Below are 24,205 nucleotides of genomic sequence, written 5' to 3'. Positions count from 1 at the left end.
CACTCAGCTCCTCATTGTAGCATCTCACGAGTATGTATGAACCAGCCCCTGGCACTATAGGTGCTGAATAAATGTGAATCTCAATTATGTACAGTGTTATTAACATACAGACATGAATTCAAACACGTACAAGACACCATGCCTTCCTCCTCATTTATTCCAGGCTGTAAACAGTGTGAAAAGTCCCTTTGACAGCTTTCTGGCTTCACCCATCGTGGATGACATGACAGAGTCTCCTTCATAGAAGGTACACGCAAACCAGAACTGGGGGCTGGGGAGACAGGGCATGCTGGATCTTTCCTTCTTCGGAAAGTGTGATCTCACCCAGATGCGTCTGGTTTTCAGTAGAAATGGCCCATGTTCCTCGGAAGCGAGGCATCCAGGCCGCTGTTCATCCATATTTCTTGAATGATTTGCTCCCTGCGCTCAATCCTTTCTGCCAGCTCAGCAGCCTCTATGGAGCTGTAGGCTGGATATGAAGTCCTACAGAACCTGGACAGTTCCACAGGAAGCTCGGAGTCTGAGGAGTCCTCCCCTTCCACCTCCTCCTCGCTGTCTTCCTCAGCTTTGTCACTCTCTAGCACCAGGTGTTCCTTCCCCTGCCTCAGCTCCCGGAAGTCCTTGGTACAGGACACTCTGACCACCAAGGCACACAACGTGAGGAGCAGGCCAACGCAGACACTACACATGAACAGCAGGGCCGCTCTCTCGGGGTGGGCTGGAAGGAGAAGAGAGCACGTGAGGACCTGAAAGGGCTAATTTTGGCTCACAGTTTTGAAGATTTGCCCTCCATCGTATCAGGGAAGGCATGGCAACAGGCTCATGTGGTCAAATCTGTTTTCATCGTGGTGGACCAGGACCCAGCACTCTTCCCAACATGGCACTACTGGTGGTAAACATACAGTCAAAACATGGCCTATGGAGGACCTTCAGATTCCAGGTACAACAAGCAGCCAGTGGCACTACCATAGCACAAGGCCTGACTGCATCCTAATACAACTCTGTTTATAGATTTGAGCTCAGGGCCATTGATTGGCCACAACCTGAGAACCAGAGGGAATGCTGCAGAGGCCAGCAGCCTCTCTAGGCAGGTCTAGGACTAGAAGCTCCTTGTGGGATATATTTTGGTGACCCCAGAATTGTCTCTGTATATCTCAGCTGCTCCAAGCCTCCTCCAGGCACACTGTCTTTTACTCTGGAAGAAACAATGAAGACTGTTGTCTTTAGAGATGCCATTTCTCCCCTGGGGTCTAGCCTGGAGTCTCAAAATTCCTGGGCTGCCAAGATTCTCCTGTAGTGAGGGATCTCACAGCTGAGCTCTGATGGGAGATAGAACCAGGACACTTTATCTTCCTGAAAGTGGACACCTCCCCAGGCAGCTTCCTTCCCGCAGCCCACGCTGTCCCTACAGCGGCATTCCTCAAGTGGGCTGCTCTTTGTGATCCCTGCCCGACATCTCCCCACTATCATCAAGACCCAGATGTCTGAATTAACATTTATTTTTGGCTGAGGACAAGACAGCAGATTGTGTCTGCCGTCCTATAAGTACTGAAGAGTCAGAGCGTATAAAGGATTCTCATAGACACCTATGTCCTTTCCACAGGGAGAAGGGCTACCTTCACCCCTGGGAGTGGTGGCAGATGGGCTATCTGGAGACACTGACGCTGGTAGCAAAGTCACTAAACAATGATACCAAAGATGCGAAGACCAGGGCAGGCACCAGGTCAGACTTCCCCTCCCTCTCCCGCAGATCAAAGCCTGTTCCGCCGCTCTGCTCTCTCCTTCTGACATAGCTCAGACACAGCTTGAGTGTCCCTCAGAGTTTTAGGTGTTGGAATTGATACCTTGTATGAGGTGTGAAGAGGGCATTTTCCAGCCTCTCCGGGATGGGACAGGGCCAGCACCAGGTAGAAACGCACTGCTGTGTCGCGTTTCTGAGGAATGAAGATCTCTCACAGCCCCTTCCTCTCCTGTCCAGGCAAGGGTGTGGTGGTGGCCCTGGGCCTCAGGTCCTGTCAACTCAGGATCAAGGCCTTGCTCCTCCACAAAACTGATTTGTTGCTTTACCTCTTTGTTACGGAGGTTTTTTTTCCATGCTAAGTCTGAACTTAACAATGCCACACATGCTGGGCAAATGCTCTACCCCTGAGCCACACCCAGCCCTACTTTTTAAGAAATTTAGATTAATCGAATTGAGTCATAATCCTTAGGGCCCATCACATGCCCCCACAAACCCAGCACCTCCCACCTCCCTGCCCTCCAGGTGTGACGGTCCCCATTCTACTTCTGGGATTCAGGAGTTCCTCTTGCTACAGAATCACTCTGTGGAGTTCACATCATGGTCACTGAGATCCAGTGGCCAAGGATGGAGGAGATGAGCCGGGCTCAGTTGTCCCATGGGAATAAAACTTCCCATTCATATGAAGTGACTGTCACACAGTCACCAGATTGTAGGCAGGTGGCATGAGGCCTAACCCCTGATGTAGCTAGACTCTTTCCAAAGCCACCACTGCTGGGGCCCGCGTTCAGGCCAGGGCTCTACCCACCGCCCCTGACTTTGTACAAAAAGTCATTTCCTCCATTTTCTAGAACCAACTGGACCACTTCCAACTGCTGTAACCCCTTTCCTCTCATCTCTTTTGGGAAAATAAGGCATTCTTTTTGTTGTGGTTGAATAGAATCTTCACGGTGTTTTTGTTGCTATTATTCTAAATTTAGCCTTGGTTCATCACAGGCTAGAGGGAATGACTTATCTGTATTACAGTCCCAGGAGCCTCATGATGGGTGGCCAGTGGCCTTTAGGCCCCATTTTCTCTTTAGATCCTGGCCTGGGGCCAACCTAAGCTCCAGTTCAAAGTTAGTCACACCCAGATAAGACACCAGCAAGGGCCTATCTCTTGGGAGACTGTGGCCAGAGGCCTCCAGGAGGGAGAAGTGGAAAGCATTTGGAACCTGGACTGATGGCACTTAGGGTGTGACAGGACTTTCTGTCACAGCTGCAGACCCTGGGGACACTGCAGAGTCCACCCCCACGAGCGGGCTGTGCTGCTGACTGTCTTCCCTGCATGGGTCACGTAACTGACTTTAGGACGTGTGATGAAACACCTCCTTCACATAGCTCACCTGATGACCTGTAGTTCCTTTCTCAGAACCACAGAGGCTGCCCTGGCCTTGGCTCCAGATGCCAAAGACACCCCCAAAGCTCTCAGCAGGTTTGCCTGAGGCTGGACACACACACACACACACACACACACACACACACACACACAAACACACCACAATCCCCAACAACAGAATACTGAACCACAAAAGGCAGGCTTGTAGGCACTGATGAGGCAAACGCACAAAGCCAGATGCCAATAGGACACTAGTCTGGTGGTCTGGGAGGGCCCTGTTATTTATTTACAGATTAAAACAAATAAGTAAGTCCCTCAGCCCAGGGACAGTGGCTTCTGCTGAAGCAGCCAATAAGCCGTCTTCCTCAGAACCACAGGTACATATGTAAACACACATGTACAAACACATGCACATACATCTACCATCCTCTACTCAAAGTCCCCCATATGATAAACAAGTACCATCAGCCTCGCCTACATCTGCTACACACACATATATATACATGTATACACATTCTGTCCACATACAGCACACCTACACAGCACTGCACCACACGCCACAAACACAATACACAAACGTACATACACCACACTCATCACACTTACATCACATATGCCACACACGCCAAACATAGCACACACATCCACACATCCACACATCACACCCCTTTCTATGAGACATGGCCTTTACAGATCAGGCAAATAACCAGAGGAGATACTGTCTATCTGAGACCCTTGAACACCCTCATGTCTCCTCCACCAGCCTCCAAGCTTCCCTGTGGAGGACAAGCCCCTTGGATTTGGTGGCCGTCTTCTTGTCCCCATCTATTTGACTGCATTCCTGTGCCAAAGCTACCTGGTGGCCTGATGAGGAAATGTCCTGCTCGTTTCCTCAGCTCCAGCTCTTGGTTCCCCTGCTGTTGTAGTCAGAGGCCTCACTCTCTCCTGGTGCCAGGAGCCGATGGCCAACCTTTGGGTGCTAGCCCCACAGCAAGCCTTTCTTTCTCTCAGACTTGCTAAGATGCGCATACTGAAATATCTCACAATAAAATCAAGCAACACCCCATCCAGTCCTCACATTGAAAAGCTGGAGCATTGTTCTGGCTTAGTGACAGCTAGCATGATGGCCTGGTCGATGCCTGACCACCTGGCTTCGATCCCCAAACCTATGTAAATAACGACAAGAGAGAATCCGCCACACAAAGTTGTCCTCTGACAGTCATATGCATGCCCTGGCATAAATGCACGCATGGACACATTTTACATGTGTGTCCATACATGTGTAGATACCCACAGAGGCAAAAGAAGGAGTCAGGTCTCCCAAAATACAATTACAGTAAGCCTCCTGCTCTGATATTGGGACCTTGGGTCCTCTGAAGGGGCAGCACACACCCTTACTCTGAGCTGTCTTTTCAGAACCATAAATACAATGTGGAAATTGCAGATACAAGTACAAGGCAGCCATCACATTGACTTGGATTTCTTATTTAGCCGTTTGTAGGCTAGTCTGCCCAGCACTGTCCTAGACATGGAGAGATTTCAGGTAAACAAGAGGACAGTCGTCTGTGCTGAGGAGTCTCTCCCTGCTTAGACGGGCATGCACATCATCCTGAGTGGATGAGCACATGGAGGATGGAGGAAGGGGTGTTTACATGACGCGGGGTCAAGAGGTCCCAGCCATTCAAATCCTGAAGATGAGGCTCTTTGTAGAAGTTGATCAGCAGCCTTGTCCTTGACCCAGCATGAAGCCGGACCCAGATGCTGTCCATGGTGCCCCTGGCAGACGCCCATCTCCTCTGGCCCTTTAAGCACAGGATTCAGGATCCTAACCCCGTCCCTCAGAGTTGTTGCTCTGGACTGGTGGTGGTCCCTCAAACTCAGGCTGGGACTTTGTAGGTGGAACTATCTGGAGTTGATTGAGGTTAACAGAGTTCACCAGGGGCTCCTCATCTGACAGGACTGAGAAAAGCATACACTCTCTCTCCTCTTTCTTTGTGTCTTTTGTCTCTTCCCACCACCACCCCTACACACACACACACACACACACACACACACACACACACACACACACACAGCAAGCAGGTGGCTGTTGGGGGTTGTTCTGGTGTGCTGTGTACTCAGATGCTGAAGTCTGTGGCCTGAACTGGTTGTAGTCTGGATGTAGGCATTGTCACATTCATTGATCAGTGTTGTGTAAACTTTGTTCACCAATTATCTCTGATTGGTAATAAAACTGCTGACAGCCTATAGCTGAGCGAGAAAGGACAGGAGGCGGGACTTCCATTGCCAGTCTTGGGGTCTAAAGTAGGGACCATGAGGTGGGGAGGAGAAGGAGAAAGAAGACACAGAGATGGCATATGATCAGGAGGGCTGACCCAAAAACAGAAACAGCTCAGGCAGAACTAATAGGGCAAGTAATTCATGGTGTGTGGCTGAGAAATAGCAAAGCCAGCATAGACAGGTTAGAGCAGATTATTATCTGCCCAGTTAGGGTGCTTAATGCTTGTTATTAAATCTTATAAGTCTCCATGTCATTTATTTGGGAGGTACAGTGGGTGATTAGAAAAGGCCTCCCAAATGATAACTTATCCTGCAGGTGGCTGTCTACAAGCCCGAAGGAGGCCCTTGATCTTGGACTTGCAGCCTCCCTCCACACCTGTTAGAAAACAGAAACTGTTTCTTAAGCCCCAGTCTACAGTGTTCTACTGCAGCAGCTAAGTACAAGGTGGGTCAGAAAGGGAGCCTAACAGCGGAGAGCCCAGTAGGGCTACACCCCAACCAGGAGCATCCCTGGCTCTTCACAGATACCCGCACTTGAAGGGACTCTGAAACTGTGGACATACTTCTACAACCCAGATCTTCACACTCGTTAACTGTGACAGTCATCAGGAGCAGCAAGCATGGGAATGGGAGGACAGCTGTAAGAGGTTGAGGTCACTGTGATGTCCCGCAACACGACCTAGTTTGATTCTATGTGAGCTGCCTTGCTTTTCTTCCAAACGGAGGGAGGATCCAATAATCCAAGTTTTTAGACCCCATGAATGCATTTCTAACTTTTCAAAGGGGAAATTTCTTTGGAGACCAAACCCTCAGTAACTACACTTTATTCTTGTGAGTTCTTTGGTTCTGTGGCTCCAATTGCATCTGAACCCCTGTCCTGTGCTTGTGGATGTAACAACACCGCAGTTGCCAGTACAGCCAAAGCCACTTTCCTCTGGTTGTTCTAGTGTTTAGCTTGTGTCGGTGAGGCAGTGTGTAAACCCTTCCATTTCCCCGGAAGTTCCCTCTCATTCACCTACCTCGAATGTAAGCGAACGCAGCCAGAGAGTTGCTGACAATAACCCCATCTTTCCGCACCACCCTCGATCCGCTTGGGTTGAATTTTATACCTGAAACATGAAAAGGCTGTTTGTCAGAGCGGTGTCTGCCCTGAAAGCCTGGCCATCTTCACCCAGCCTGCCACAAGGATTGCAAGTCTCAGACATGAAACCGTTGGTTTCTGACTGAACTATGGAAGACTCAACACTTAGTGCTGAGGCCTGAGTATGAAAGGTCACGTGTCTGAAGACTTGGTCCCCAGCTGTCAGTGTGGCTTGGGAGATGGTGGAACCTTCAGGAAGTGGATCCTCAGGGGAGGAAGTAGTCATGGAGGGTAGGCCTTGAGGTCTGTACCCAGGCCCCACTTCCTATGCTGGTTCTCACAATTCTGCCGCCATGATGGACTGCACCCTTTCCTAAACCAAGAGCCAAAATGAATTCTTCCTTCCTCATGTTGCTTCTCTCGGGGATTTTGACCCAGTAACAAGAAAAGCAGCCAATGCAGAAGCCATCTTTGAAAATATCAGATGATTAAAGGGATCCAAAACAGTTCAAAGTGTCAATTCAAACTTCAGAGACCCCCGATCCAGGACAGAGCACGCTATTCCATTTCAGAGGCAATGGCATCCATTTGGCCTTTAGAAAGCTGAGTAAATAATGCCTCAGTTTACCTTGGAAGTGCTGTCTGCTCTGTGGACCTGGGGTTGTGGAAGAAGGGCCACTGTTGGTTTGTTACATCACACACACACACAAACGTGAGGCTGGCCTGCTTCCAGATGTGAGGGTCCTGCCTGATGGACACTTAGCAAGTAAGTATTGGATGGGCCAATATTGGAGCTCCGGGAGCCTGGACCATCACATGGAGCTGATGCCTCTAAGACGGGGGGTGGGGACCCTTCAGGACCATGTGGGAGCAGAGATTTGCGTGTATACAGAGTTCTTTCTCTTCATGATTTCTTTTCAGTGGGATGACAGCTTACATGGTATTGATTTTGGGTTAAGAGCTGTGAGCAATCTAGAGCTTAATGCCTACAGGAGGACTGGGCGGGTTCTGTGAAAGTTGTTTTATTTACTGGGCTTGAACACCTGCTGATTTGAGCGTGAAAGGTTTTAGAACCATTCCGTAAGATCCAGAGGGGCACCTAGAGTTTACTATCACAGTGGTCAGGGACATAATAACCAAAACAATAGCACAAGACAAAACCCTTGCTACCTAAAGCTATCACCTTAAGCATTCCATAGGGTCTCTGCAGTTTCTTCAGGAACTTCACGGGCTGAATTTGTTTTATATGTTAATTAAAAAAAAATTCAGGCTGACATGCTGACTGACATGGTGGGTGAAGGAACTTGTTAAAGCAGATTGCGTCAGCTTCGGTCCCAGGACGCACTCGTGAAAGGAGAGACCTGACTCTCACGTGTTGTCCTTTGACCGCCCCCCCCAAGCACATATTTGTGTGTCCACACCACTTACACAGACACACATAAACATATAAATGTTTTAAAAATAAAATCAGAATATCTAAGTCCCTGTTTATATAAGTTAGGTGAGAATCAGGAAGAGAGTGGCTGGGAAGGGCTGGGAAGGGCTGGCGCAGTCTGCTGGCTCCGCCCCAGCTTTGCACCGAGCTGCCTGTATCACCAAGAACCCAAGTTGTTTCTGAGAAGATCTGTTGTTCAAAGTGATTTTGGTATTATTTTCTTTTAGGAAGAAAAGGGGGAATGGAAGAGAGTGGGGTTAAACTTATTTTACTTGTGATTTTAATTTTTTTTTTTTAAGCAAATGGAAGCATCAGCCATGCTATTGGTGTCAGCAGAGCAGCCCGCCACCTCTGTGGCCCCTTTCACTCTGGCCTTGTGTGCCTGACTGTGCTCAAGGGTCTGTTTGACTTCGCCAAAAAGAGGTGCCGTCAGAATTACCGTATTCAGAGTCTTTCTTCACAGAAGGGTTCAGGTTAGCGACAGCCGGATCGACCGCTGTGAGTATGTTCTTGGGAACTAAAAGCAAAAAAGAAATATTTTATATTAAAAACACCTTTGAATTTAATATATATATTTAAGGTACAACGTAGATAAAGATTTACAAAATGCTTTCAGATAATTTACTTCCTGTCTCACGCGCATGTGTGCACATGTGTATACACACACACACACACAACAATAGGAGGTCAACAAATGCCCAAGACAGGCAACATATTTGCACATATAGGCCTATATTTAAAGGAGCTGGAATTGCAGAGATGGCCTGGAGGCTAACAGTGCACTGACTGTTGCAGAGGACCCAAGTTTGTTCCCAGCACCACACTGAGTAGCTTACAACTGCCTGGAAGTCCAGCTCCAGGGGGCCACCTCCCTTTTCTGGTCTCTGTGGGCACTTATGTGCACAGACCTCTGCACAAATATATTTTATGCACATATATAATTAACATAAAACAAATATTTTCTTTTAAAGGATCTTAAAACTGAGAAAGCTGAGGTAGCAGGGCTTCAAACTTGGAAGCTAGCTTGGACTACATAGCAGACCCAATCTCAAACAACGCAAATGGGGAAAATAAATAAACTGCAGTACATTCATCTAATGGAAAATGTTAGTAATAAAAAGAACACAAGAATTGAATCTCAGCACAGCATGCTCCGTGGGAGAGGCCACTCACTATAACCCATCTATTGCACAATTTTATTCATGTGAACTGCCTAGAAAGGTAAATCTAGAGACAGAAATGGATTAGTGGTTTGTGCTGCAGAGCTCTGGAAACTTTGGGAGGGTCATGAAAATGTGGGGACTGCTGCACAGCTCTAAGTATACTGAAATCCACAGAGGTGTGTCACAGTGGCTGGCGTCAGCTGGAAGAGTGCCCCCCCCGGAAGCTGTTGTGAGGGATCCCAACATCTGAGATACAGTAAAGCAACTGACCAGTCAGGGCCAGCTCCAACCCCCTCCTGCTTCCACTCCATCTTTTCTCTGACCCTTCTACCTTGCTACTTCATCATAAATGTAGAGGAGCCTAGCTATTTGGGCTTGTGTAATTCACTAAATATAAGAAAGAATGGTTCACAGACAATCAGAGGTTCAAGGTCATCTTTGGCTATATAGAGGGCTCAGGACTATCCTGGGCTACCTGAGACCCGGAGAGACAGAGACACACAGAGATAGAGATAGAGAGAGACAGAGACAGACAGATACAGAGAGAAACAGAGCTACAAGAAACACACTGCTGCCAACTGGAAGAAAGGAGAGGGCGCCAAGTATTGTAGCTGCAGAAAATTGCTTATTTTCATTTTTGCCTCAGCCCAGATGATATCTGGGGGAAGTGGCAACAGGAAGAAGAAGTGGAGCCAACACAAACTAGGCGAGAGCTGCAGTGCTGCTTTCACAGGGCCACAAGCCGTTCCCAGCTGCAGAGAACCTTGTCTCCCTCTCTGAGCGCTTAACTGAATTCTTCTAGAGACATCCCAGGACCAACAAAGCAGACAGCAGCCATACACTGTGAGCCTCCCAATCCAGGAGACCCTGGCACTTTGGTGCCCATCAGGGATGAGGGCGGCTTTCCGAAGAGGCACAGTTCTGTGAGAGACATTCCTGGCTGGCAGGACACTGCTCTGATCCCAGGACCCAGCAATACTAGAACAAATGCTTTCTAGTTCAGTGACCTTTTGCTCATCCCTGAGCTCCAAGAAGGCTCTCCCTGATTCCCTGGCAGAACTAAAATCCTGGATGGGCTGTCTCTCCCTGCCAGCAGAGGTGTTTCTTCCTCAGGCCTGTCCCTTGGCTCACTCTCAAAATGTAGTGAGATGAGCCTCCTGGCTGTCTGCAGATGCCAGCGGCTTTATAGATTCAGAATTGTAGAGAGAAGCTTGGAGAGGAAGGGCGTTATGGGATGAGCTTGGTCAGACAACCCACCAGATCACGTACCTGTTGTGAGACATAAATTACCATGGAAACCTGCCTATTTAGTGTGCGGAAATGGGATGTGCCTATAATTCTAGCACCTGGGAGGCAGACACAGGAGGATCAAAACGTCACAGTCATCTTTGCCTACATAGTAACTTTAATGCCACGCCAGACTACATGAGACCCTGTTTTAAAAATTATTCTTCCAGCTGGTTCAGAGTGGATTATAGTGTGACCACGTTCTTAAGCTGGAAATGGTGATGGCTGCCCAATTTGATTGGCTGCTCTAAAAACAAACAAACAAACCAAAAGAAAACAAAAACATAGATGGTGTGTTTGACCAGGCACTCCCCAAATTTTATCTCCATAAAGCTGTGTCAACAGGTACTCTGCAGGGAGGCATGAAGCTCTTCCTCCTTGACACTTCCTGCCTTCCTTCCACTTCCACGCCCATTCCAGAAGAGCAATCAATGGGTCAAGAACACAGCCTGGACCACCACAGCACCCAGCAAACAGCTGCTGACGTGCTTTAACGGAGCTCCTGGAAGACAGGATACAAGTAGTGCAGGGATTTTGCTGGTTTCTAAGGACACCGGAACGGCAAGGGTGCTTGCTGTGACATGTGGGCGCCTGTCCGGCCTACATGCATGCTCAGGGCAGGCAAATACAACAGCTGTCGGTAGCACCCTGGGCTAGCCATTGAGGGCCTCTAAATGGTACTGGAAGGCTAGAAAGGAGCCAAATAATACCTCTGTGAACTCACACGACACCGACACATTTCAGGGCTTCCTGAACCAAGATAGAAATTGTCCGTTCCCGATGACCTCAGCTCTGTCCCTGGTTGCTTATTCTGTCCCTCTCTCCACCCACTGCCAATCTGATTACCTGATGTGCTCTCGAAAGAAAACCCTGTTGCTTATCTGATATGAATGCCATAAACAAGGATAATGGAGAGAAAAGTCTGGGGTGTGTGAGGAAAGTCGGAAGTAACCAGCTGAGCTGTGGGGCTCTTTCTGTCAGCAGCGAGGTGGGCCGGGCACCCTTAGGGGCAAGCACCTGTGTTAATGGACTTTCAGGGGGTCCGTTCCTTCAGTTTCAGCTAAAACCGTTCTGGAAAAGAGAAGCTGTGTACATTCAAATGTGCTCTTGTCTGTCGTTATCATTATTGTTGTTGTTTTGAGATAAGCACTTCTATGTAGCCCAGGCCAACCCTTGAATTACCTGAAAGCTGGGATTGCAAGTGTGCACTGCTTTGCCCACTTCCTGTCTGCTGCCTGTGTGACATGAACTGAGCATGCCCAGAGGAGTCCTCACCACCATTTTCAGCTTTTACATGTCTATCTTTCCCACTTGCGCTTTGAACTTAAACTGCGCATGCTCAGTACTGCTGACTGCCCACGGTGCTTTCCTAGGCAAGTGGGTTTGCTTGAATGACTCTAGTGTTCGCCTTTCTTGCTACAGTCACTAAACCTCTCTCCACTTTTCTATCCCTTGGCTGTGCTTGTGGGCCATGCACTGCCCACCGTGTGCAATTAAAGCGACACACAGTCCTGTCCAGACATCGCCGCCATTTCCCTACCAAGCACGCGTTCATGGAGCTGGTTGAGGGTTTGCTCTTACCACAAGCGTAGGCAACAGTGAGGTATTTTCTCACCCCTGGAAGACAGGGGCTCCCGAAGTGGTAATTATCGACGAGGACCTTACATCTCTGCTTCCCATAGCACCTCCTGGACAGGACGTGTAAAGCTGTGTGAGACAGGCAGTCTGGAAGGGAAGGGGCAGGGAGAGCGTCAGGCTGGTCTGCACTTGTCACCGGACACGTTACAGCTATACAGAAACGCACAGAGCCGATCACACAAAGACCGTTTCTTGGCTGATCAGTCTCGCTGAATCACCCAAGAAGCTCTGCGCCAGCTTGGCCATCAGCCCCTAGGAAACCCCTAGTTAGGCTTAGGGGCCTGCTGGCAGCATCTTGAAAGGCTGATGTAGTCTTATCATCAAAGCGCCCGGATGTTTGCCTCACATTGGGCTCTGCAGATCTGTAACTGGCGGGGGATACAGAGCCCATGAAATCTACAGAGCACCGAGTGAGGCTCTTACTTATTTCACTGACCACTACACCTGGAAATAATTGCCTTGGTTAAGACTTTCTTCTACATGCCCACAAGCTCCATGTGGAAGCGCCCATTATCTAATTCCCATGATCTGGCCCGCTGCAGGACCTCAGTAAGCAACCGATGAACAGGGGGAAGAATGAACTGGGAAGCGCAAGGTCCTGCTTTCAGCACTCAGTCACAACTTCCCCGGTGCTTGGGCAGGCTAGCCGTGCTGCTCCAATGTCCCCTCAAACGTCCATGCGTTGGGGGGCTGAGGTGGCTCAGCAGTTAAGAGCTGTTCTCCCAGGGCATCTGAGTCGTTCCCAGCACCCACATGGAACAGCTCACGGCTGCCTGTAGATCTGGCTCCCAGGGATCCGGTGTCCTTCTCCGGCCTCCAGGGTAAACCATATCCAAGCACTGGGAGGACACACGTGAGTCCCTGGTGCTTGCTGGCCAACCAGCTAGCTTCCTCAGCGAGCTCCAGGCTGGGGAGAGACCCTGCCTCAAGAAACAGGGCAGATGCATGTAGGAGCACCACCAGGACGGCTCCGGCTGACATACACATGTGCACATGCACACACACAGGCACATACATAGAGAAGATAACAGGAGGACCTGAAGCGAGCTGCTGGCTTTGCCTCCCCTCGCCAGGCCCTGTGCCATGACTAAGTGCAGGCCCTCAGACTTGGATGGGAGGGCCAGGGCCATGCGCTTAGACTTCTCAGCCCCCACATTTTAGGTCAACTCTTATTCTTCATGAGTTACTGGTTCCTGCTCTTTCCATAACAGTAACAGGATGCTGCCTGTGGCTAAAATCACAGACTAGCTCGTCTGCCGTGGTTAAGACTCCACACAATATCAGCATCAGGAAGAAGGCAGCAGTGACTAAGAGCACGACGTCAGGCTGGCCAGTGTCCTTGCAGAGCCTCAGTTTCCCCACTTGGACAACAAATGCACTGGCTCATGGGCCGGTGTGACCACTGGCTGAAACCCTTCACAGACAGCGCTGGCACCTGAGGGACGTGTTTGCCATCACTGTCATAGGCCACCTGGTGTTGGACAGGCTCTTGAATGCCCTCCCACAGCCTCTGTGCTTCCTGCGACTGGGAGGGAGCCAGGCCCAGTGAAAGGTCTGTCAGGCATCAAGGACATGACCTCGATGGGGGTGCTGGCTCCTGGTCCCTCTCTTTTCCTCCCTTCTTGCTGTCCTGATCTTGAGGCAAGCAGATTTGCTGAACCACACACCCCCACCATGATGTGCTCCCTACTTCAGGCCCGAATGCACGAGGCCCAACCACACACAGGCCAGAAGGAGCCTCCTGTCTTTGTGAGTGGATTACCTCAGGTATTTTGTTATAGTACAGAAACGCTGGCTAACACTGGAGGGAAAGTGGTGCTCGTGAAAAAGGCCAATGTAAGGTCCACAGCTTTTGTCTAAACTATCTGCCTTCTCCATTCTTGTGAAAGAAAAACAAGGGCATGATACATTCAGAACTAAATATTAAGGTTTAAAACAGAGGTGTGGGGGTGGGAGTGAATGGAGAATCACTGGATAGTGGCAGAGGCCATTGTGATTAGTGGGGAAAATAGGTTCCATCACCCCAACATACTTATTTTAAGGTACCTCATGTTCAGAGTTATTATGGTTTTAAAATAGAAAAGTATAAGTGAGCTTGCTTGGTTTAAAAACAAGTTTTTTTTGTTTGTTTGTTTTTTTGTCTGAGATGGCGCCTCATTCTGTAGGCCTGGTCAGCCTTGAACTTACGGCTCTCCTCCTGACTCAGTCTCGGCCATGCTGAGATGATAGGGTGAGCCCCCGTGCTTGGCCGCTTTCAGGATGTGTTCTGCTTGTTTCAAAGGTTTCGCTGTATATGCCAAGCTAGCTTAGAGCTGTCGAGGACCCCGCCTCAGCCTCCTAAATCTTGGTATCATAGGCCTGGGCCGTAAAATGAGCTTCCTTAAATGCAAAAATAACCCAGTAGCCAGTGTTCACATGGTGAGAGTCTTCAGGTATGTTTTTAAAAATGTAAACGTTTCTGCAATATTACTCAAACTATTCTTGGTAAAACGTAACTTTCCCCAGATGCCAGAGAGAGTTTGCCTGGGAAATAACTCCTCCCTCTCAACCTTCTTCCATGTTACTTTCTTTTTGCTTGGTGGGTGCACAAGGCTGAGAAGACATATTTTTGTCTTCAGCAACTTCATTATTATTTAGGCTTATGAGCTGAGCATATTTACCAATGGCTCAACAATGAAGAGTCTTTGCTGCTCTTCCAGCAGACCAAAGTTCGGTTCCTTTCCCCTCCAGACAGCGCACATGGATATAATGTCTGCAGGGAGCCTGTGCCTGTGCGAGCTGCAGAATTTATCTTAGAAACTGGGTTTTTTTTTAATACAACTCTTTTTTTTCTTTTACAAAATACACATGAGTTCATTATTTTATGAATTCACATTTTAAAGTATAGATAAAACAATGCTGCAGAGAAAAGTCCCCAGCAAATCCTGCTCTTCAGGAGGAAAAGCCTCCCGAACCTGTCAGTCTCTAAGGACATCTTTCTGAGCTGAGTGTGGGGCACACATGCATGATCCCAGCACCTGGGGGGTGGGGACAAGAGGATCAGGGGTTTGTGTCATTCCTGGGCTACATGAGAGGGGGGTAGAGGCAGATCGGCAGTAAGAGCACCTTCTGCTCCTGCAGAGGACCTGATTGTCTGCCCAGCACCCTCACGGTGGCATCACCCTCTGTAACTCCAGCTCCACGGATCCAGTGTGCTCTTCTGATCTTCATGGGGACCAGGCACACAAATACATATACATGCAAGACACTCACGTACATAAGCTAAGCTAAATAAATCTATTTTTTTAAGAACACCTTTTGCCACTTTTCCCCGTGTAAATATCCTCCCCCCTCTGTGGTGTTGTGCATGCTTAACTTTGTGCGTGGCTCCTCCCCCTTACTAATGTATTTTCAAACACATACACGTAAGCTTATTTTGTATTATGTGTATGTGTGTAGGTCAGACAGTAGGTTTGCACATGTAAGTGCTGGTGCCTGTGGGGGCCAGAGGGGTTGGGATGGTCCTGGAGCTGCTTTAACACGTGTGTGGGGATCCATTTGAGTCCTTGGCAAGAGCATACATGTGCTTAACCGCCGAGCTGACCCTCCAGCCCCATCAGCTTTGTTTTATAAGGCTGCCTTGATGGGGTTGGAGAGGTGGCTCGGTCGTTAAGAGCACTGGCTGTTCTTCCAGAGGACCCGGATTCAAATCCTAGCAACTGCAGGGCAGCTCACAACTGCCTGATGGCTGCTCACAACTGTCTGTAACTCCTGCTCCAGGGATCCGACACCCCCACACAGACATACATGCATGAAATTTAAAAAAGCGTGAAATGAAAAGCTGCTTTGATTTTCATCCACTTATAAAACCCTGTGGGACAGTTAACATTTCTTTTCCATTTTTTAACACAATAAGCGATGTCATGTTAAACCTACTTAGAGCTAAATATTTGTAGGCAAACATGGGACTTTCCATAGGAACTCTTGGTCATAGATTATTCTGTCAAAGAGTGCCAAAACATGACCACTGTGGCACACTGACAAGCTATTATTTAGGAAAGTGGTACCATTGTGTACGGCTGACAGAAATGAATGTTCTGGAAAGCTTGTGCTGTCTTAGAGTTACAAAGAAATAGCTCATTTTGTGTGGAGGGAGTTGTTATTAGTATTTACTAGTTGTTATTAGTATCTTCTTGAGCCAGGCTGGCATCAGACTCAATATGTAGCTGAGCACAGCCTTGAACTTCTGTTCCTCCTGCCTTCGTCTCCCCAAGTGCTGCTATTGTAGACACGCAGCACAGAGCCCAGAGTCTGGAGCATGCTAGGCAGGCACTGTCCTAAGGGAGCTCCATCCTTAGTCCACCCTGAACAGTCTGTAAGACATTAAGACTATTGAGAAGAAAGAAAACAATCACCTAATCTAAGATTTGAAAGCCCCTGCTAACAGACTCTGAACACCCTCCATTCTTTAGAGAGAGCTTACCTTGCCTCAGACACTTCTATCTCATCACCAGAGACTTTGTTTTAGCTGTGACCTCAGGAAATGGCCAAGGTAACTGAGGCCTGACTCAGGGCTGGCTGTGCCCCTATTGATGCTGAGCTCTGGGCCATTCCCAGGATTTTGTTTTTTCTTTAAAGGTGGTTATTTCCCCGCCCACGCGGGTTTTGCTTCTGTTGCTGCCAGGTTCCCTCCTCCCCGATACATGTGATAACAAGATATTCGACCATTTGAATTCTTAGCTTTTTGGCAATTGTTTAACACTATGACTGAAGTTAATCACTCTTGCAAGCCAGTGTTTATTTAGATAATTGGCTGGCTGCTCTTAAGTGGCCCTGTCTTGGCAGTGGAGAGTTCCTGGCACCTTGATCTTGGCTGAAAAGCCCAGGCCTGCCTACACTTGGCCTTGGGACAGCCTCAGCCCAGCCTTTGAGACCTATTGTGTGGTTTCTCATTCTCTTATTAAGGAAATAGCAGAACCCCTGGAGCCCACCCAGAAAATGTGGCCACAGCAGGAAATGACACACGTAGCGCAAGAGCACACTGCTGCCTAGTTCTCTGGGCAGGTTCCCCTCTCGGCTCCAGCGAAAGGGCTGCTTTGACGGGTGCTCACAGGGCCTGTGACTCCCCTTTGAACTTACGGCTTTTCTTTCACTATCCACTCCCCCAGATGAATTTCAGTGGTAACAGGAATGCCTCTGGCTGGGCCACCCTCAACACGAAGAAGAACTCAGACCTCAGTTGGTTTGCCCTCACAGGATTGTAAGCTGTCACCTTTTGTGGTCACTTCTGAACTGTAACCACCTTCTTAGATATTCACCTGCTGTAGGGTAGCAGCCATGCACCCCCAGACTCACCAGAAGCAGCCATGCGCCCCAGACTCACCCCAGAAGCAGCCATGCACCCCCAGACTCACCAGAAGCAGCCCTGCGCCCCAGACTCACCCCAGAAGCAGCCATGCACCCCCAGACTCACCAGAAGCAGCCATGCGTCCCCAGACTCACCCCAGAAGCAGCCATGCGCCGCCCCAGACTCATCCCAGAAGCAGCCATGTACCCCAGACTCACCCCAGAAGCATGCTTCTTGATGGTTCTGGAGGTTAGAGTCCAAGACTGACCTGCCAGCAGGGCTGACGGCACGGGGCCTCTGGCTGAATGCCTGTCTTCACGTGGCTGCCAGACAGCACTTGCCTGTTTCTGGCTTCCTCTTATTATAAAGGTGCAAATCAGATTGTTCAGGGCCCACTTGAATGTCCCACGTCAACTTAGCCTCTGCTTTAAAGGTCCTATTCGCAAGTAAAGGCTCATCCTCAGATGCTGGCAGTAAGGATTTCATTGTGTGAGTTTTAGTAAAGCATCAGACAATATTGAAGATTCCAGCCGTAGTGTTCTCCAGGAATTTTGTCCATGAACACCCTCTTCCCACACACACCAGGCCTGGTCTACACAGTATCGTAGAGGAGAGGTGGCCGGCTTCTTATTCTTTCACACCCTGTTCCCAGGAGAAGCCAGCTGCCACTTCACAGACACCCTCTGCCTGTGAGGGGAGGAACTAAAGCCGGTCACCAACAACCAGGGCCAACTTCCCACCCGACCCCTTGAGCACCCTGAAAGCGCAGCCCTCCGGCCAGAGCTGTGACTGCTTGGGAGACTGTCCTGCACTGAAGGCAAGAACTTCTGCTCTCAGCTGCCCCTGAATTCCTGCTCCCCGGAGGCCGCAAGACGACGTGGGTTTTATCCGAGCCCATTAAAACTCTGAGTGTTTTATTACATAGCAAGAGGAAGTGGATACACAGGTTGAAATTAGGAATGTGCGGCTGACATGGTGGCTTTGGGACTGGGCAGTGGGCAAGAGTTAGGAGGACCTTGAAGTAAATCTTGGAGAAAACGTAGGGCTTTTGATGAAAAAGCCCAGCATTCAGCAACCTTATACCCTGAAGTGAAGAGAAGCTCCAGGGCGGGCTGTCCCAGCTTACCCCTAAATGGGTACAGTAAGCTAGATGTTCCCTGCCCCCTGGGCTGCCCTAGCCATGGATTTGAGCATTAAGCAACTGCCTGTGTACCCTTCTCTATGCTCGGCATTTCTACCTAAAGGAAACGGACTGTTGATGGAAGTACCGCCCTAAATGGCGCTGCGCTGTGCAGCCAACGCTGATGACCTCAGCACCTGCCTTCCCATGCTTGGCCTGGCCCGTTGTCATTCAGATGGGAAATGAGGGCCACTGCCTTCTCCGTGGCCCCAGGGCACAGCTGCAGATGTGAGAACCCTCAGGACCTCGTGCTTAGTAAGCGGGTGGGTCTCATTGATAGCCAGCCACGGGCAGCCCTGGGGAGGCATACCACAGCACAGTGGCATCGCTCCTGTGACCTCAAGAGTGGTACACACAAGTACTAAAGTCTGCCACGGGGAGAGGCCGCTCAGAGCCACTCAGTCAGTTCCTCTCGAAACCTTCTAAGCAGACAGAATCAAAGGTGGCCAGCACGAAAAGAACTCAGGGGCCACCGATGATAGCGTTCTTAAAAGGAGACCTAGCTGGGAGGGAGATAGGCTGGGAGTCCACGGAGTGGAATGGAGGCAGTGTGGAGTGGATAAGACCAACATATGCTGTATACATGTGTGGCAATTTCAAATAATAAATAAAATGCTGGTAAGAGGAACCAATAGCAGCTGGGTGTGGTAGTGCATGCCTGTAATCCCAGCAATCAGGAGGCAGAGGCAGGCAGAGTGCTGTGAGTTCGAGGCCAGCCTGGTCTACAAAGCGAGTCCAGGACAGCCAGGGCTACACAGAGAAACCCTGTCTCAAAAAACAAAAAGAAAAACAAAAACAAAAAAAAATTGAAGAAGGAAAGAATGCAGTAGCTAGCTCTATATAGTAAAACCAAGATACAAGTTCAGAAATATTACAGTATGGGATACTTATAGGAGGAAAACCAGTCAAGGACTATTCTCTGCTCTGCTAAGAGTCTATCAATCAATCAAGACTCCAGCAGGGAGGAAAGAGACAAAGCGTTGGGATGTACATGCTCATAGTCATCCAAAATCCAAAGAAGGCGACTTAAAGCGACATTACAGGGCTATTTTTTAGTCTTAAGTTGGAAACCTTCAGGAAAGTCAAACACCAGTCATCCAAAGCTTCAGGGCAACCCAGAGTTGTGCCTATTTATACATGCAAATTGGTACACATGTGCTCGTACATACAAATTAAGTTTGTACATAGAAATCAATTAGGAAGCACTGTGATGATGGAAACAAGTCCCGCCCTCTTTTGATAGAAAACATATGGGAATTTATTCTAAAGAAACAACCCATAAAAAAAACTACCAGCACACACTCATCTACAAAATGTATCCTGAAACTCAGAGACAACAAAACCTTCCCAATAGGGAAGCCTCCAATTGAGATGGTAGGCAGCGTTGGGGGTCTTCTTGGCAACATAGTTAAAGGAAAAGATGCCAAAAGATAATTACAAAATTTATTCTTAGACATCAGGACTTAGAAGAAAACCAGAAAAATAAATATCTTGTCATTTGATGGTCAAAATTGTAGCTGAATCTTTTTACTATTTATCACTGTTTGGTGTTTGTGCCAAAGACAATGACGATGTCTTAGAAAGTCTGAGAAAAATCTTCCTCCCAGTCTTTGAATACTGAAGCTATGCTGAGCTATGGAAGCCAGAATGGTCCTTGACGACGCTGTGCCTGACAGGCCACCTCATCTCCACCAGAGCATGGGCTTGCCGAGGGGTGTGCTGACTAAAGCGGCCAGACCTCAGCTCATATGCATAGGAAAATATACAAGTCAATCTCCAAAGCCAGATGCTCTGGGCAGCCAACCACAGGGCTCCCCTTCAGAGGCCCCTGATGAGAACCAGCCCTCAGCTCTCTCGTGCTCATCCATCTGAGCCCACACCAGGTCTAGAGTAAAGGCCAAATGTGCCTCCCCCTTCTTCAGAGCCATGTGCCTGGGCCACAGGAATGGCTGGGAACAGAGAACGGAGATCACACACACACATAGACACTGGCAGCCTGTGGCCCGGATGTGGCTGGTAGGCATGTTTTCTTTGGCTTGTTCAGGGTTTAAAAGTTGGAACATTTCACTTTTTTTAAAAAAACCTGGATTTCCAGCATTCCTGGAAGGCTTAGAGGCTATGATAACACCAAGCTCACATCCTAGCCTGCAACCCAGAGCCAAGGAAAGGCACCATGCCATGCTTACAAGGGGCTCTGATTCATTCACCAAAGGTTCACAGGGCACCCATCCTGTGACAGGAGCTTCTCTGGTTGCTGAGAATCCCTCAGACACAGTCCCTGCAGAGCTCAGCCTATGGGAGGGTGAGCCTCCTACTCCTGCCATGGAGATTTCCATCATGAAGACAGAGTTGGCAACAAGACCCTGTTCTAGCAGGTGGTAGGGAAACCTGTCCAGTGCCATTCTAGATGACACCTAAGAAGTGTGACAGAGCTGGCCACACAAAAGTGTGGTGACAACCAAAAGAACATGTTATGCAAAGGCCTGGGAGTATGGAAGGGCACAGAAGGCTGTAGAGATTGTGAGGAAAGGTGTAGAGAAAAACAGGACAACAGATGGCTTCTAAGTCTACACACAATGGGCAGAGAGCAGGCTTTTACACAGTGGGAGTGTGGTCTGCTTAACTTAAGTGAAACCTCCAGATGCCACTCAGTGGAGAAAGGAGGGACCCCAAGGTCCAGTGAGAGATGCCCAGAGAGGGCTGGGAGCCAAGAGGCCATACTGGAAATGTGCTGTCACTGGGGAAGGGAGGGGGATGTAGGACCAGGGAGGAGGTGGATGGGCCACCTGGGGAGCAGGAAGTGTGTTTTGTTATTTGGGTGACATTAAAGTTTATACAAAAGGACAAACAGATGAGTGTGTAGGGCATACTTCCCAGGTGCGGACAGCAACCATGATGCATTTTACCAAAGTTCTCTTAGCATCCAGCTTGACAAAAGTATCAGCCAGCAAAGGTTTGTGCCTTCTAAAAGATTTACTTATTTTCACTTTACCAATGTGAGTGTTTGCCTGCATGCATGTATGAGCACGAGGAAGGTGTGGCGGCAGGGTATGGCAGCCAGAAGCGGTTGTCTGGTCCCTTGGAGCCAAAGTTTCATGTGGTCATGAGCCACCATGTGGGTGCTGGGAACCAAACCTGGGTTTCTGCAAGAGCACCAAGTGCTCTTAGCCACTGAGCCATCTCTCCAGCACAGTTTGTAGCTTTACATTTAAAAAAAAAAATAATAAAGTGTGTGTGTGGTGTGTTTGTATGTGTGAGAGATGCATGCTTAGATAGAGGCCAGAGGTCAACATTAGGTGTCTTCATCTTTTGCTCTCCATCCTTATTTACTTATTTTTGACAAGAAGTCTCTCTAAATCTAGATCTCAATCTGCTAGATTAGCTGTCTCCAAATGCTTGGGACCTTCCTGTCTCCAACCCACAGTACTGGGATTTCAGGGTATACTCCCACACTTGAACTTTTTTTTTTTATGTGATTTCTAGGGACCAGAATTCGGGTCCTCTAAGGTCTTCATACTTGCACAGCAAATAGTTTTCCCACCACCCCCTCTCCCCAACCCAAAGGTTTGTGTCTTTGTATGCATGGTTCCAGTCCAAGGGACAAGTATGGACTGGAGGTTTCCATGTTTGATCGGCTACTTCTCCCATGTAAATGTGACTCCTCTCCAGCTTCTTCGAAATGTCGCCAGCCACCTGGTGACCACAGGTCACTCAGCCAGCAGATCTGCTTATGAGGCTGAAAATCTGTGTGCTCAAAGGAACAGCTGGGATGCACATTAGATATAGTAAGCCTGAGAAATTGGCTTCCCTTCCCCGGCTTTAGAAAGTGATGCAGGGCCCGTGGGGAGGCCAAGCAAGTAAAGGCAGCTGCTCCCAAGCCTGAGTCTGATCCCTGGGATCCACCTGGGCAGAAGGAGAGGGTCAACTCCCACAAGTTGCTCTCTGACCTTTACACATGCGCCATTATACGGTAAATAGGTAAATGTAGAAAATGTTTTAAAGAGAAATGGTGTTGGGGAAGAAGTGCAGGAGAATGTATAATGAAACAGAACCCATGGCGCCCTGCGTGTGAATCCTCTCGTGAACAGAAAAAGGCTAAAAGAAAAAAAAAAAAAAAGAGCCTATTTGCCACTAAGGGCCTTCAGGGTCCTTTGTCCGGCCACAGAATGCACATCACCAATGACACCCCACAGGGCCAGTAAGAGTGTGACAGAAACGCTTCTAAAAGAGACACCTCTGGGCAGCCTGGAGATGACAAGCCTAGGAGCAGAAGGTTCCTAAGATGGCCCAGGCCACGCCCCTTCTCCTAGGGCTAGCAGCCATAGGAGCTACACCCAGACCGTGGCTCCAGGCCTTTTTCCAGGTGTTCTGATCACAGCACACTGGCTGGCCTCCGTCCACACTAATCTCCCTAGCCACGCCTTTACATGTTTGTTCTTTGCTCCCTCCTTGGCCAGACTGAGAGGTTTTCAGATCTTTCCCTTTGGTCCCGGGTTTTGCTATAAATCTGACTAAAAGCAGCCAACAACGGCCATGTAGCAGCGAGACTCTTTTGTTGATTTGGAATCTCATTTGCCCAATAAACAAGCTCCCCATCTTTACACGTGGTGTTCCACAAGGTTTTAGGGTGTGCACACCCCACAGCAGGGCTCTTTGCTGACTTCATATAAGAGCAGCCTTCTCCCTGTTTTCTAAGAGGCTCCCCGTTTCCATCCAAGGCTAATTCGCTAGTCTCTTCTGAACCCTTCCCAGAACTGGCCAGTAACATTTGCTTTCTGGCAATATAAACTTTTCCCAGCCCATTCCGCCTGACTCCTCTGACCTCTGCCCATTAACCAGTTTCAAAGCCATGTCCTCCCTCCCGGACATAGATAGAGTAATAACCCCATAGACCCCCAGTGCAGATTTTCTGAATTAGTTTTCTGGGTTTTGTTTTAATGTAACAAAATACCCCAGCTGAATAACATTATAAGGGGGCAAGGGGGCTTGTTTTGGCTCATGGCTCTGGTCCAAGGTCAAGAGCCTGCATCTGATGATGTCCTTGCTGGCAGTTTCCAGGCAGCACAGGGTCCCACATAACCAGAGACAGGAATGTCTGTAGATGTCTCCTCTGGTCTCCCCTCTTCTTCTATAGGGTTCAGTCATGGGGGCTCCCCACTGAAAACATCTAATCCCCCCAAAGCTCACCCCTCTAAATGCCTCTGCGACATCTAGTCTCCATCATTTTAATATGGAAAAATGCCCATCAGGGATTGAATTCTGGTGCATGAACCTTGCAAGGCATGCAAGCTACATCCAAACATCACGAGGCCTTCAAGGCATGTGCTCCTGGCATCAATACAGCACAATACATATTTATATCATATGTTATATGTCATATGGAATATTATAGAAGGTCTTATAAACAATCTTCTGATATTGTGACGTAGCATTGAGGTCCACAAATGTGCAGGCCCTTTTCATAGCTGTCATGACCAAGGGCCGGCAAGATGGACACTCCTGGGAACAAAGGAAATGTGCCTGCATCTGTTCAATGCAGGAACTTGTTCCCCTGAGTATTCCAGTCTGGGCTTGGGTAAACCCACAGTTGCAGAGCTCATGCATACGGAGCCAGCTGTGTCCGTTCCTTTCTTACATGTTTTCTTCCGCCTCCCTGTGCCCTGCTGGAAGGTCCCTCTATGACTGGGTAGATCACAATG

At 48.8% G+C, this 24,205-nt stretch overlaps 1 protein-coding gene across 3 annotated transcripts in view; it reads right to left on the bottom strand.

The window, feature by feature from the left end:
* Positions 1-139: 139 nt before the first annotated feature.
* Positions 140-24,205, bottom strand: part of Eva1c (eva-1 homolog C) — a 66,599-nt gene continuing 42,533 nt past the window's right edge. For all 3 annotated transcript variants that reach the window (XM_060370713.1, XM_060370714.1, XM_021628452.2), the window contains 4 exons: positions 11,944-12,087; positions 8,352-8,429; positions 6,416-6,505; positions 140-718 (listed from right to left, as the gene is read on the bottom strand). In XM_060370713.1, coding sequence (XP_060226696.1) covers positions 342-718; positions 6,416-6,505; positions 8,352-8,429; positions 11,944-12,087 — 689 coding nt within the window. In that variant the 3' untranslated portion in view covers positions 140-341. The remainder of the gene's footprint in view (positions 719-6,415; positions 6,506-8,351; positions 8,430-11,943; positions 12,088-24,205) is intronic.

The sequence above is a fragment of the Meriones unguiculatus genome, chromosome 17 (assembly GCF_030254825.1).
Source record: "Meriones unguiculatus strain TT.TT164.6M chromosome 17, Bangor_MerUng_6.1, whole genome shotgun sequence".
NCBI classification, from domain to species: domain Eukaryota; kingdom Metazoa; phylum Chordata; class Mammalia; order Rodentia; family Muridae; genus Meriones; species Meriones unguiculatus.
The sequence above is the reverse complement of the archived record's forward strand: the minus strand, read 5'-3'. Positions and strand labels throughout refer to the sequence as shown.